We start from the raw sequence: 16009 nt of genomic DNA on the forward strand, positions 1-16009 counted from the left end.
CGTTTCGCAGTAATTATAAAATCGTAATAAAATAAATACAAAAATTCTCGCAGAAATTTTCCTAGGACTTTTAACACTGGCGTTAAGATACCAACATTCGCGCACTGTCGTCCAAATTGCAAGGTTAAATTATTAGTCGGTTACTTCCGTCAAAACTGACTTGTTAATCGCGAATTCGTTGAATCGTCGGAACCATGGAGAAGGAACATCGCGGGGTAAATTCCGTCGCAATTCTTGCACTCTGTCGTGATTATCGCGCCTGACAACGTGACACAATCATTTTCAACGAGGGTGGAACTCCCATGAGAGAGAGAACTCGACGCTCCCCACTGATTCCGCGTTTTCTTTCGCCTCTTTCTCTTCCACGATTTAACACAGAGTCCTATTTGAACATACTCCGTCAAAAAACAGCGCGACCGCGCGCGCGTTACGTTCCCTCATATATATAATATATATATTATATCTTATGTATAATTAAACACTGTTATTACAATTATATATATATACAATTATATATATACAATATAATTATATATATACAATTATATATATATAAATATATATGTTTACTTTGTACTATATATGATCTTAAACCGACGACCGAGGAGGCCGCTCGCGTCTCTCTTGGTACCGTGGATTTATCTTCGTGTCGGAAGAGATCTCGCATCCTCTCGCCCGCGATCACAGGACAACGCGGCTCCTTCGAAGCAGGAGCGATGGGATGCGAACCTGTCCTTTTCCGCGTTTCGAGCCGACTGCCGATTCGCCATTTGGGTATTTTTTAATCCAGCACGGAGCACTCAAGTCTCCAAACACACTCAGAATTGTGATGCTCGCTTTGAATGACCGTTTATTTGAGACGTCGTATGTGATAAATTAATAATAAATAATCAGAGTAGCGTTGAAATGCTAATCAATTAACGTGCAACTTTAAGGGAAATTCGTGTATTCGGTGTGTACTCGGATTCTTTAGAGAGGAGATTGTTGCTGTTGTTGTCGCTGTTGCACGAAAGCGGTAACATACCTCGAGTCGCCATGCACACTAAGGGGATTCGATATAACTTTACAAAATATTACACAATAAATTACACGCTCTCTTTCTCTCTCTCTCGGTGACGAACTGCTGTTATCTTTCGAAAGCTGGTTCAAACGCGCCGCCCGCGCATCCTCTCTACCCTAAAATATAATAAATTAAGTAACATGCCGTAGGTAACATCGCCGAACAAACATCGAACGGGCGTTTTCGCGTGCGAAAAGGAGACATCCCACTCGCGAGAGACGAATGATCGCATACCCTACGAAACCTCGCACGACGGCGAGTCTTTTCGTGCTTCTCGAGAAAACTGATCTCAATGTATCGAGAGTCTATCGCTTTTCAAAATTCGATCGATTCATCGCGAAATCGCGGTCGCATACATTTTATTTATTTTATTCGGTCTGTTTGAACTCGTGCAATCGAAAAATAATTAATATATTCCCTCCAATCTTTGATCTTAACGGTATGAGATTTTTTTACGGTCTTTGGATTGCAAGCCAAAGGAATTGTAAAAAAATTTTAATTATCATGGAGTCGATAAAGCACGCGAACATGTAGCAAATTTATTTTCGCGATCAAGCTCATCCCTCGATACTCCTGGATCGTTTTGTCAATCCCCGATTGAATCTCGGCATTCACTCGCGATTCATTCTGTACTAAATCCGACTAGCATAAATGATCCTCTCGCGATCGCACAAAAAAGTAGAAGGGCGTGATATAAAATGTCGTTTCCAACGAAATCTCGCAGAAACGATCGCTCGTCACATCGCGACGTCGCGTCGATGTACGTGTGTATGTGTATGTGTGTATGTGTACATATATATATGTATATGTGTTTTGTGTGTCGAAGCACAAAAGAATTCTCTACGCAGGAGCCACAGACGCGAAGTGCAAGTCGGCTAGAATGCACTTTTCTGCAATCAAACGTCACACCGATTCGTTTTCGCCCGGCTTAGCGAACGCCGCTTACGTAATAAAAGTGTGTACGTGTTATGTCTATCTGTATACGTACGTGTTTGTTCTTTTTCTTCCTTTTTTTTTAAGTATGTACAATAGCACAGCACAATTGCAGTACGATATCGAGTGCGGCTCGCTAAAGTCTCTCTCTCTCGCTCTCTTTCGTTCTCACTCTCTCACTCTGTTTTTCTTTCTTTCTCACAGGCTCTCACTCATTCTCTCTGTCTCTGTCTCTCGTACACAGCGGTGCAGCCACCCATTTTAAAAATTGCTCTCTCTCTCTTTCTCCCCGTTTCTCCCTTTCCCCACTAAACCTCCCTCCCGCCATCGGTTCGCACAAAAGAGTGTCCACTCTCTGATATACATGTTTATACATACATATATATATCACTTGGCACGTGTACCCTCACACGAAGCCACTTTGAAAATTGGTTCACGTTTCGTCTGACCAACGAGGGACACGACGAGCCCGGTCGCGCATTTAGCGCGCCGCTGATTGCGCGATCATCATCGGATCTCACCGCTAACCGGTTAATTCCTCAAGGGGGTTCGATTTAATAATACGTACGGGGTGCGTTAAAAAATCGCGTTCTTCCCCTCGATCGCGCTGCGCGCTGTTCTACTTTACAAAAATGGGATTTTACAATTTCAACAACTGTCGGAGAATTCAAACTATACCGAGGAAAAGGCAAAATCGAGTGCGCAAAAAAAATCCGCGAGAGAAATCGCGCGATTTTAAGCACACCCCGTAGTATCGGAAACCGCCAGTTCTTCACGAATCAATGAACGAAATAAAATGTACTTTAATCTCAAACGAAATCGTTAACGCACGCAGTATAGGATTCCGTCAATCGCTGCTTCGAAAACCGCCAGTTCCTCACGAACCAGTGAACGAAATAAAATGTACTTTAATCTCAAACGCGCACGCAGTATAGGATTCCGTCAATCGCTGCTTTAACTCGTGACGTATCTCGATCGAGCATCGGAGATTCCTCGAACTTCCGGCACCGCCGCTGTGCGCGGCTAGGGGGAGGGCTTGTCTCGAGGATTAAGAAAAAGTGGAAAACGGACTCTTCTAAGTATTTACTCGCCCGCGATTGTCAGAGCGCTTGGAATTCCGTGCGGTTACTCGACATTTGCTCTCGCGATATCTGCTATTCTTAAAGCAGCGACCGTTCTACTCTTAAGATGAACAAAAAAAAATAAGGTAACAATTAAGAGCCAACGAGCCCCCAGAATCTCGAGGTCGCTTCAATAAACGCCCCCGTTTCGGCGCGGTGAATAAAACATAACTTATCTGCGCGAAAGGAAGAAGAAAAAAAGAAAGAACGCGAGCGATTTCGAAGCAATTCCCTTCGCATTTTTCGGCGCGGAGGGCGGATTCAGAATTCGAGCTTCTGAATTTTGACTAGAGGAGAGGAACCACCGCCTCGGCCTCCGATCAGTTTGATGAAGGGCAGGCGAATGGCTCCTCTTGGAACTTATTACAGTGGACTAGAACGCTAAGAATCGAGCGCGCAGCGCCGAGTTACAGGATTAACTTATGCTAATATGGCAAACTATGGCACAAAGTTTGCGAGGTGCTCGAAGTCGAGACACGCGAGACGAGTCGTTATCGTTAACGCAAGTTGCGACCTTAAAATTACGGCACATCGTAAGAGGAACGGCCGGTTTACTCTGTGAGAGACAAATTGCGCGTGAGAGAATAATAAATATACGTACGGGTAACTCTCGTGTGACAAATTAAGTAGAAAACCATTGTATGTAATCGACTCGTTCGTTTTTCGACTTCGAACATCGATTTAAGAGCTTCAACGTGGAGCGATCTGTCGATCGTGAATACTTAGGAACGCACTAGCCTAAAGAAAAAGAAACGCAAGATCGGCGGATCTAATCCGGATCGCTTCGCGGGAGTTGTAATGATCGTTCGCATTCAGCGGCTAGGACGCCCCTGCTCGACACAGTTCGATCTTCAAAGACGATCCTCATTGACGCGCATTCAACACGATAATAATTTAAAACGATAATAATTTAATATCTTTAATTTTACATAGTCTATAATCTCTCGTGTGATTGCAAAAGATGTCTGAAGATTTAAAATTCTTCAAATAATGCTTTGCTCGAAGTTAATTGTTTATCAAATGTCTGGTGAATTAAGTGTCGAATAAATAAAACGATTCTAGAATTTTTTGTTTGGCTAGCCGATATAAGCGATATCTCGGATAGCCAATTGTCAACGATATTCTGAACGTAGAGGTGACTTGTGAGAATTACAATTCGCGTGACGCGTCGAGAGGTCGTCTGAAAGGCCTAAGCGTGTCGGCAAGGATACGTCCGCGAGGTAGTACGCTGCCCTTACGAGAAGGACAGGTCCTCGTCGGGCGATTCGTCGTGGTACTCCTCGTGGTCGGACGTGTGTCACAAAACGTCGCTCGGTTGGCGCTGGCCGATCCCTATCGTGGGCGACAACTGTTCCTCCTCGACCGCGACCGTCTTCGGGTCCTCGTCCTTCCACTTGTCCATGGAGCGGCGTCGGGCGTTCATGAAGAAGTTCCCGACCGTCGTCGGTTCCAGGCCCAATTGCCTCGCGATTGTCACCTGCATCTCCTTCGACGGCCTCTTGGTCTCCTGTGGGAAACGAAAAATCTATATATATTCTGCATTCAGATTTATTTGTTTTGATATAAATTATTTTTAGCTTCAATTACATACTATGTTATTATTTGGTCTTTTCGTAAATCCCGCTTGTTTATAAAGGTTACTCTGCCCGCACGTGCAATTTACATAGAATTTAATTACTGGATAATTATTGGTTTTGGCATCTTTATATTTTGTATCGAGGATGCTGGTTCACTGTGGAATCTTATTATATCGGACGGGATCAAAGCTTTATACATTTAGTATTATCATTTTTGCTGAATTATCGATGAGTAAAAAATTGTGTATTTTAATTTTAGACAATCGTCGAAATATATCTGACAACAAGATAATAAAACAGTGACTTTGGAACGATATACATATATATCACTTTGATTTATACATTTATGGAAGTTACAAATGAAACGAAGTTTCTAGAAAATGGATTAAACATGTGAGTTTAATATAATTATGTTAATATTTAATGCTTTTAATGTATTATCATATTTTATAGGACGTGTCTGCACATGGTAAAGGTAAGATATTCTATTGGTTCAATCGCTGCTGAATTAATCTATTCGTCTCTATGAAAAGATCCACATTCAGATGCAGATTCGCGGTATAATGTACCTCCCACGAAATCCTCTGTGTGCTAATTTCGACTGTGTACCAGGCGAAAGTATTGGCTGGCAATAATTGTTACTCCCGGCAATCGATTCACTCTATCTCGAGTCACGTTATTGATCGCGCCACGTTGGGTAAGAAACATCGCGTGGGAAGAAAACGTGGTAGCCCATTTACCACAGGGGACTGTTTATCGTCCACCAATGGCCCCGAACGAGTGGTGGATTATCGTTAAACATGTCGTAAATAATTCCGGAATATTTCTTCCGGTCGCGTTTCGCGGAAAATAATTTTGTCGCGTAAATTTGCGACGCGTAAATTTGCAGCATGTAAAGATATTTAAAGAGACGTTAAAATAATACTAAAATAGATAAACGAATTGGAAATGAAGAACAAATGTATATTTGAACGAAGCGGATTAAGCGCGGCATTCGAACGAATTAATTTGGAGAAAATCGCGCCGGAGGAAAATTCGTATTATAAAACACAAAATTCGCGGAATTTTATAAAATCGCGTTGAAGGAAGAGAGATATGCGATTTTCTTGCCGTCACTTTCGAAGGGCCTTTCTCCCTCGACCAGCCAGCAGGCAGTCAGCCAGGCAGGCAGACGCGATGACGTGACGTATGTATACGCGTATACGTACGTTCACGCGAAGCTTGAAACATACACGGGGCCGTGCGCGGCACAGTGGCTGTCAAGGAATAATCACGATGCCTCGTCGCGATAGTGTCCCGCATTTCCAACAATTGATGCGCCGTTCTATACGCGACGCGATGCGACGCGACGCGACGGGCACCGCCTTCGTGTTTTGCGGCCGCAGGCAGGCGCGCCGCGCACACACGCCAGCCCCCTGTGAAGTGCGGCCGCGGATATGCGCGTATCAATAGCGACGGCTGTGTGCCTTAAACGAAGTCCGGCGTGTTCCGGCGCGAGTTAAGCGAAATTAACGTCCACCGAGAGTTAATTAAAGTACGCCTGTCGCGATCGGCGGCGGTGGCGGCGGCCGGCCGCCGCCACCGACGTCGTCGTCGTCGTCGTTTGAAAATCGAAACCCCGGCCGCGTCGATTTCCCGCGTCACCGCGAATTAAATTATTAATTAATTTCGGAGATATTTAACACGGTCCGAAAACGTGCGGGGCTCTCGGCCAGCGCGACCCTTGAATTTGGAATTATTTAATCCTCCCGAGACTCGCGGCTATCTGACCGGAATTCGTGCTGGATAGCTGGAACAGGCACGCGTGTGTCTGTGAAAATTTTATTATTAAATTTCAACTCCTTCCTATTAATATATAATCGATAAAAGGCGTAACAAAAATTATTCAGAGAGAGAGAGAGAAAGAGAAAGAGAGAGAGAGAGAGAGAGAGAGAGAAAGAAGGAGGGGGAGAAATAGCGGCAATTTATTTCTCGTCGATTAGAAACAAAAGTTAAAGAAATAAATTTTTTCATCTATTTTATATATTTATTTATCTATTTGATACTGAAATATATTGCGCTCTAATTATTGCGTCTGGCTCTTATTGCCAATTTTATCAACCTTATTTGATTTATTCAAGAGAGCCTACATTTTTATTTTATTGTTCTATATATTTAATCCTATAAATTTATTTTCTTTAGTCGCAAAAATGTTCGACGTTGCATTTATCTATCCGGCTATCCCTTCAGGACTTTTGACAAATATCTATTCGTCAGGCTGTTGAAAGAAGCGTATATAAGAAATTTGACTGGAATTCGTCAGCGGATAATGGCGTTGCTTTGCGCGTCTTAAAGAGAGTGCTGAAAAGAGCCTCGGGTATTTTTTTTTCAAATCGGGTTAAAATTTCAATGTAAAAGGCGTCGCGTCCCGCCGCTCCAGTGCCGTTTCCAATGAAACGGAATATCAATTATCCCCGCAATTACAGCAATTAATACTCATCCGGATAGAGACCGAGCCGCGCCGTAAAGGCGATGCAAGAGCTACTTTGAAAGTAATCGAGGGGGAGGGAAAGGGGTGGTCTGCCTCATACGTCCGGGACAAATAAAAGTCTCATTCGGAATTTCTGCGCGCGGCCCATTATACGCAAATCGCGGCCCTCGAAGTGTTTTTATTATAAAGGGCGCGTATTAATTATCCCTGCAATTAAAGCAATTAATAGCGATCGCCTGCAGGAGCTGTGCACGCGCGCACCTACGCGCTGCGTAAAGACTCAGGCAGCCGCGTTTAAACGCGACTCCCTCTTAAAAAGAGACGGGTGTTTTCTCTTTTCGAAGGGGAGAAATTTTATTTCTCCGACATATTTCCCGGGCAACGCGCGTTCAACTCGTTCTTTTTTTTATTTCCTTATTAAAGGAAATTGCTTTCGTGAGTACGATCGCCCCGGCGATCGCCATTATATTCTCGAAACGCAATGCATTTTACGCGAGAGAAATCTATCCTTCGATATCAATTCTCCATTTTGCGAGCATCATTTGCGAGTATTAATTTTATCTCCATATGTAAAGCAGTATAGAATCATTTTGGTTACGTCAACGTTAGCTTTCATCCAACTTGCGATATATATTACAATAACACCGCGTTTTTCTTATCGAATACTCCAGGCCTTCAAGGCTCAAGGCACTCGCGAATGTCAGCCAGAATGGAATCCCGGCGGGCAGATCAAGAAATTCCCGCGTGATAATCCGATAATCGCGCGGGGAGAAACAATTGGGGGAAAGATTGCGCGGCGCGAAATGCGCGAAGTGGGCTAAGGTCAATTCGCGAACTATTTGGCGTTCATCCAGAAAGAGCGAAAGAGCGAGACAGAGAGAAAGAAACCCGAGGCACGGACTTTGTTTTTATTTCTTCGTGCCTTTCGTGTCCCGCGTCGATCACACGCGAGGCGCGATCGCGATACGGATAAAACTTGCTGGACGTTCATTAAGGCGGCTCCCGGATTCCCCTTTCGCCGAGGAATCGAAATTTCCCATCCGTTTCTGTCTCTTTATTCCGACGCGGAACTTTCGCGGCAGCTGTGACCATGGATCCCATCACTCTCGTGGGCGTTTCGAGATGAGGGAGGAAAAATAAAGACACGTGCCCTCCCCAAATGCCGACCCACGTGCTGACCCCAAGCTATCGATCAAGCCTACTTAGAACTTGATCCGTTCACTCATTATTGAGATCTCAAAATCTCGAGGCCTCGCAACTCGTGCGTTCGCGTAAAAGAGTCCGGTGCGTCTCGCTCCGCGTGTACTTGGCGTGAGACACTACCGTGTCTCTTGATTCTTGATCGTCGCTTAAACGCGAGACTGTCGCGCCGAGCGTGACTCCCCTCAACTGTTTGGCATAGTTCCCAACAGTAAGCTCACACTCTCGAGGCCAATGCTGTGTCGGCTGGTGTTAACAGTTACGCATTCGTTTCTCATCAATGTCCCCCCCGCCGTCCCCTACCACTCAAAAGACCTTTCCTGGCATTCTTAACACTGCGCAGACACCGTGTTTTTGGAGCACTCATCCGGACACCCTGGGACTTTAAGTCCAAAAGGGTTTTTGAAAGCGTTTCTGTGTTACAAAAAATTCATGTATCAAGGTTCAAAAGGTTTTAAAAAGTGATTTCTGTACTCACATAGGCCGGAACTGTTGCAATTTTTTTTAAATGCTGAAACATCAAGAGAAAAGTGTAAAATACGAAAAATTGACTGTGCCTAAAAGACCCATCGTGTCCGCGCAGTGTTAAACGTCGCTAATTTATTGTTTTTTTTTTAATTTAACACGATTGCCCAGCTTATCGTGTATGCTACAGTAGAATTTTCATCATCACATGATAAAATAAATAATGATAAAATACTATGTTACGTGATTAAATAAAACTACTAACCTCATATGGTAATTGAATCGCGCCTTTTTTACTTCACGTTTTTATCTATTTGTGTCATTCAAAATTTTATATTAAATGTCATTTATTTTTTTGCAGATGCTTTATTAAATTTCCATAACCCGCCAGACACCATCAGGACATTTGGTGAAAAGTTAGGCGCTCGATAACCACCATGGCAGTCAACGTGTCAACAACGGTATTTATAGATCTGTACGAGTTGGGAAAGTAATTTTCAATTAGATATCCTGTTCATACCCACGTACACCGTACATCGCGCGCGCACAATGGACCACTGTATATTTGATATGGCAAATTTACTCGTTTATTTCAGTCGAGTGTTTTGCCACTTAGCGGTTCTTAATGAAATCGATCGGAGCATCGGCGCTTCTGATTAAATTAATTCGATTAAATCGTTCTTTCGGTTTTGAACCGATTAACTTTCAAACCGAAAATGTTTCACGAAATAGAATGTCGGGCTAATAGGCGACGCGTGATTCCCGTGCGCGATTCTGCAATCCCATTCTGGATTATATTCCATTCTATGAAATATCGTTCCAATAATCTGGCCGATCGAGCGACTCTCGTCGAGATTTATCAAATTTGATGCGAACGACAAACACACGTGCGTGCGTCACGCCCTTACACGAGTATCGCCCGGAAAAAAAAATTGATCATTAAGAGTAATACTCGCATTCCCCCGTTTCCACCCTCCCTCCTCTCCGCCACCAATCGCGAAAAAAAAATGTCTATTCGATCTAAAAGCAATCGCTTTTGCGACAAAGCAGAAAAGTTGATTTCGCAGAAAAGGCAATTTCGTGTATGCGTCCCCCCCACCCCCCTCGCGCCGCTATTTATGCGATAATTTATCGTCATCGGAAACGAGTTATCACGTTTCATTGTTCCACGATGCGCATCTGCCTGTAATTGTAATCGTAGTTCGCAATAGCCGCTGTAACGATGCAACGTGGGTCACACGTTCGCGATTTCGTGAGTTCGATTCCTATTGGCGCGCGAACGTCTGGTTAACTCTACTGTATTAACGATATCATTTTTTTTTATTCTTCGCCGGTTTCAAAACCTGTCTTTTGGACCATGAATGAACCCAAGTTTGCTGTTACCAGAGTTCCTCTGGTAAGACTTTGAATATCGTCTGTCATTTTTAGGCTAAAACGCTTTTCAAAAACGTTCAAATCAGTTTAATATCAGTTTTTTAATACAAAAATGAATTTAATTCAATATGTATGTAAATGTTATACTATTGTATAGATACTGTTATTATTATTACAAGTAAGTCTGTAAAATAAATATTAGTGAAATAAAATTTTCTTCGTGATTAGTCTAAACTAAAACAAATTGCGAGTCAATCAAAAATTATCCAAACGATATTCAAATTTGAGGAACTCTGTTGCCACCATTTTCAGGCTGGTGCGGTTTTTAAAAACGTTCAAATCAGTTTAATATCAGCTTACTAATACAAAAATGTTCAAATCAGTTTAATGTGCAGTTTCTTAATATAAAAAGAAATTTAATTTAATTTGTGTTTTTACGTGTATAAATTTTTATTACTATTATTACTATAATAAGTATGTAAAATAAATAATAGTAAAATATAAATTTCTTCGTGGTTAGTCTAAAACAATGGCGGATCAATAAAAAATTGTCCGAATGGTATTTGAGGAACTCTCTTGCCGTGTCGTGTCGTCGCGATGACGATCGGGGGAAACGCGCGTTTTCGATAGCGCTATACTTTTTTTCCGCCCGTGACGCTAATGAGGAAACGGATAATATCAATGGCCATTCTTGAAACGGTGACGGCGACCGCCAGTAGCAGCAGCACGACGTTGCAATCAGCGGGCTGAAATACGAAGCGCATAAGTAAAGAACCGGCCGCGAAATTATTCAAGACCGATCGATAGACGGAGAGAGAGTGCGCGCGGTCGGTTGACGCGCGCAACTGAATTTCAGGTATATCTGCAAGGCACGGCGCGCGGCGGCGTGTTTTTCCGCCGCGAAAAACCGGACCGACGCGATTTCCCCCGTTCTTTCTCGTCCAAATTAGGAATAATAGGCCATGTGCGCGCGCGCGCGAAAATTTATTTCCCCATTTACCCTCGGAGGTGCCAACAGCATCCCCGCGGGGGTGGAATCGGGTAAACGCGCCGACGGCGATCTCTCCTCGCGATTTCCACGAGTAAATAGGCGTTATTTGGAAAAGGGCTAATTTCTCCTCTCGAAACTGTTATCGCGATTCGATATTTAGAAACCTCGTCGTGGGCTCTTACATAACTCCGCGATTGCGTGTACCATCTGTTCCCTGTGTGAGGGTTTACTTGGCGCGGGATGGAGGGGGAGTCCCCGTGTAGAGCCTACCGTTTTAAGAAAAACGTCTATCGATCGAAAGAGGAAGAGGGCACAGGTGTCCTCGCGAGTGCGATGAGTGCAACTTCGAACTCGCGTACGTATGCGCTCTCGACCGCGAAAGTTAGTTCGCCGCTAACAAGCGGCGGATCAGTCCGCGGGCGGTAGCGCTCTCTCAATATTCAATTGCCTGTGCATATCGCCGAGGGGACGGGAAAGAAGAGGGCAATTACTATCGATCACAAGGGGTAAGAAGTTACGTGTTGTGTGTACGTGTGTGTACGTGTGTATGTGTGTTTGTGTGTCTCTACGCGCTCGCGCGTGGTACTCACTTTAAAAATAGCCTGTAGAGTACGGCGCTGAAGGTCTGTGAAAACCAGCCGCGGTTTCTTGGGGGCGGGCTGTTGGTGTTCTGCCTGGTTCGCCATCTCGTCTTTCCTCTTGCATGCTGAAATTAGAGGAATTCGTGAGAGAGAGGTAGAGACGGAGATAAAAAGAGAAATATAGAGGGAGAGACAGAGAACAGTGCGGTGCACAGGTGCGTTCCCGTTTCACGTAATGCGACATGCGATTGGGAATCGAAACGTACGTATATTTGGAAGTTCCTGACTGGGTCTGTAGAGAAGATGATAATCGCGAGGCGAAACTTCGATAATAGCGTCTAATTTCGGTCCTTTTCAATGGTAACGAGAGATTGGTATGCAAAATAATTTTTCTCTTTGTATTGGTATACAAGATCATTTTTCTGTTTTTAATTAGACTCTTCGTTGCCGGACGCATGGGCTTCAATTCAAGTTCGAGGATTCCAAAATCGCGATATTCCGAGCAATATTCCGAGAAATGAAAATTTCACAAAGAATTCAAGAGTTTCGTCCAGAAATTATTATTAATAGATTCTAGGATCGAATATTCTGTTTTCGATTGTGAAGATCCTAGAACCCGAGAGATAAAAAATTCTCCAAAAATGATAATATCTTTTTTATAATTATACACGTTTCTCGAGAGATTGTACTTGCGACTGTAAGATCTTCGAAGATTCACGTTAATCGGAACCAATTAAGCGCTATTATCGAGACAGTTCGAAGCGATTCGGGAACAAGTTCTGATACAGGAGGGAGGGACTCGCGTCGCGCCGACCGCTTAACCAAGTCCTTCAATTCGCACTTTGGTTTCCATTCACGAAACAGAAAGGGCCTCGACACTGGCGTGCCGTGACATTTTCCGCATAGTTCTTCCTCGCTTCGATGCCCCTAAGCGGTCTAATCGACGATAATCGCAATTATGGAGGCGAAAAGAAGTGCGAGGGAGGAAAAGATCGGGTCGGACGGGAAGAGACGTAGGGTGGGAGACGGAAGGATGGAGGAGAGCAGTTGCGGTTTTTCAAACGTAATTTAATCGTACTTACTTCCGCGTTGTGGAATCTGTGCAGCTGAAAACAGAAAAAAAGACCGATGTTAGTCAGTGGGAACGTGGCTGATTGTCGCACGACCTTTCTCTCTTTCGTCTTTTTTTCTTTTTTTTTTGACAGGTCGTTTTTATCTTTTCTCTCGCTTCGTTTTCGCGTCCAAGACAGATATACATTAATAAGGGTAATAGGTACGTAACGTAGCATGTACACAAGTCATTATAGGAAGGAACTGAGTTGCATACACGAATTTCAAACTTAGAGCTACTGACTGATAATAAATCATACATATCACTAAGGGGGGTTACGAAAAGGGCAGGGGGTGGATGCAAGTGTATCGTAAAGATGCGCATTCTCTCTTTCGTATAGAAGGAATGGATGGGGGGGGGGACGGAATGCATTGTGACGCTCCGCTGGCGCGAGAATCCGTAGATCCCTCTTAATCCGCGACCCCTCCGACAGCCTCACCGGCGGGAGGTCCCGGATTCGTCCGCGCGATCCGCGGATTTGCGATTCTCGAGGATTGTGTCCGCGGCGCTCCTGGGATCCGTGAATTCGAGGACTCGGGGAAAGGCAAAACACGCGTCCATCGGAAATTCGATTCCGCGAGAGAATACCGGAGGATCCGGAGCGGCCGCGGGAAAGTGGAAAAGGGGGCGGGGAGGGGAGGGAAAAGAGTCCGTGGAGCGAGTTTCGTGTTTGTCTTTCTGTATGAGAACGGAATAGTAAATGTTGTTTCATTGTTGCTGGGCGAGAGAGAGGTATATCTATATATATATGTATATACATGTATCATCATGACGTTTTAATGTGATCTGAATGACGTCGGTGTATGCCGAGTAAGTGACTTGATTTAGTCGGTCGCGAATCAAATTTTCATCCGTCAACGACCGCGGCGCGGTATAACATTATATGTATTCACGCGTGCGCGCGAGAGACGGAAAGATCTCGTCGGTCCGCGTCATCGCGCGCGCGGTATATCCGCCATATATCACCGTCGGAATTAAGCAGATCTGGGTTATTCAACCGGTTGGGTCCTTAACGATGCATACAAATATTACAAATACAGTCCGATATCGGCGACAATCAATTTTATTCACACTTCTCGCGCGCATTCTCAATTCTTCCTGCCTCGAGCGGCATGCGTTACAATTAAATTAAAAGAGAACTGACACGATTCTATTAATTTTGTAAGTATATCGATATACGGCGGTAGAATTGTCGACTTTTCGCATTAAAGACGGTGGGAGGGAAAAAAAGTGTCGCCGGTCCTAAATTGCGGCATACGTGCCTCGGACGCATACACACATATACAAACACACACACGTACGTACATACGCGCGTTCGCACACACAGAAATGAATACATAATAATTGATCACCAGGCCGCACCAAATTGTTAATAGCCATTCAAACGTAATAGTCCTCCATTCATCTATGAAATAACTATATTTTGTCGTTTCGAGTTTAATGGCCCTTGCCGATCGATAGGCGGTGTTCTCGGTTATAATAATAACAACGACTGCGTCGTTTTCAATTTGACCGTAAAATTAGTTCGAAATTGGAAATGATCGTCTCGTGACTTTTCGCGTTGCGCGTCGCGTTCTACCTTTCTCCTCCCTTCTCCTCCGTTTCAATTATGTAAATTCGAAAAAAAAGAACGAAAGTACGAGAGACAGAGCAAGACTGATTTCGCCGCTCTATCTCGCGTCCATTTCCCCCCCCCCCCCCCCCCGCGATGGGATATCGATGGGATATGTCGAATTGGAGGGATGTTATATTTAAGATCCATTTGCTCGTCCGAGCCTTTGTTGAATTTTTAAAACCTTTCGAGATGATTCGGAAAGATTTAACCCCTTCGCGGAAGGAAGCAGCCCCATTCGAGACGACACGTACATATGCGCGCGCGTTTCACGTTTTATTATCTTTTTCCTTTTTTCCAATTCAGATAAATAAATCATCCTGATATTTATTTAAAAGAAAAAAAACGCGGTATTTCGTCAGAGAGAGCGAGAGCAAAGTTTAAGTGCTTTCGGATGCCGGAAGCTACGCGGAAATTAATGGAAAATAGAGAGATCGTGGAGAGAGAAAATAAGAGAAACGCGGAAAAAAATTTCCTTCCTTTGCTGCCGCTCCCGTGAAGGGCTAATTTCGCAACGTGCCGTTGGCCGAACGAACGTTCGCGGACGGGGCAGGCGGGGGAGGGAAGGGGAAGGGAGCCGAATGTCGATCCGCGTCGCGAGAAATGAAACGTCAGGATGGGCTCGCGCGTGTCGCCGACACGATCGCGGAGGGCAAAGGTCGCGGATATGGGCGCAGTCCGCAGCCCCCCCCCTCCCTCCGCCACCCGTCCGTCGGTCAGACGCGGGAATACGCCGTTTCCCGGATAAACGCGAAAGGCAATCGCGTGCCATTAGCAAGCCGGCCGATAACAGGTGAAAGGAGTTGGAAGAAAAAAATTGCACGAGAAAATAGGGACAGCTTCGTCGCGGGAGGGGCAAGAGGAAGGGGGGCGGGGGGGGGTCGAGCGGATGGGACGAGATAGAAAATTGACGCGTTCATTATTGCTCGGAGCTTTGGGAGCGGAAAACAAAGAGAAAGAGATAGAGAGAAATAGAAGAGATCATAAGTCACATCGGTGATCGACTCGTAAGAGCTACGAAGCCACTTCGTGCGCCTTTTCCGACAATCGAAACGATTTATTTATCTGACAATTACAAATCTGTTGCGAAAATTTGAAAACTGGAGCTGCGGAATCCAGGAAAACAGGACGTGAATTTTTCTTCTTCATTTTAAAATTATTTCTAAATTTTTAATTTATATTGAAATTACTTTTAATATGTATAAGAGTAAAATACAATTCTTTAAATCATTTCTAAAACATTTATTTATACGATAACGAAAAGTTGTTCTCTGTAAATATATGTACAATTTATTAATTGTATTTTTTACATAAATTTGCAGTTAAGAATGAAGTGGCCAATTGTTGGCAAATTACTGGTGTCTAATGAAATGCGATCAAATTATTTCATCAGTCATACAATATTCATATCTGTCGTTGTATCGCGCGTAATTTCACTTCAGCACTTTAATCGAAGATCATGTTTTGGAGAAACACGAATTGTGAATACGGTCGGAAATTGCCAACAAATTAGA

The 16009-nt window shown here is 44.0% G+C and overlaps 1 protein-coding gene across 1 annotated transcript in view; it reads right to left on the reverse strand.

The window, feature by feature from the left end:
* Nucleotides 1–2068: 2068 nt before the first annotated feature.
* The window catches only part of LOC112460196 (hepatocyte nuclear factor 6), a 61728-nt gene continuing 47787 nt past the window's right edge, over nt 2069–16009 (reverse strand). Inside the window, exons 2-4 of the mRNA XM_025024791.1 lie at nt 12855–12878; nt 11782–11897; nt 2069–4621 (exon numbers count right to left, since the gene is read on the reverse strand). Of these exons, the coding sequence (XP_024880559.1) occupies nt 4412–4621; nt 11782–11897; nt 12855–12878 (350 nt within the window). The 3' untranslated portion in view covers nt 2069–4411. The remainder of the gene's footprint in view (nt 4622–11781; nt 11898–12854; nt 12879–16009) is intronic.

The sequence above is a fragment of the Temnothorax curvispinosus genome, unplaced genomic scaffold (assembly GCF_003070985.1).
Source record: "Temnothorax curvispinosus isolate PA1 unplaced genomic scaffold, ASM307098v1 QBEX01010385.1, whole genome shotgun sequence".
NCBI lineage: Eukaryota > Metazoa > Arthropoda > Insecta > Hymenoptera > Formicidae > Temnothorax > Temnothorax curvispinosus.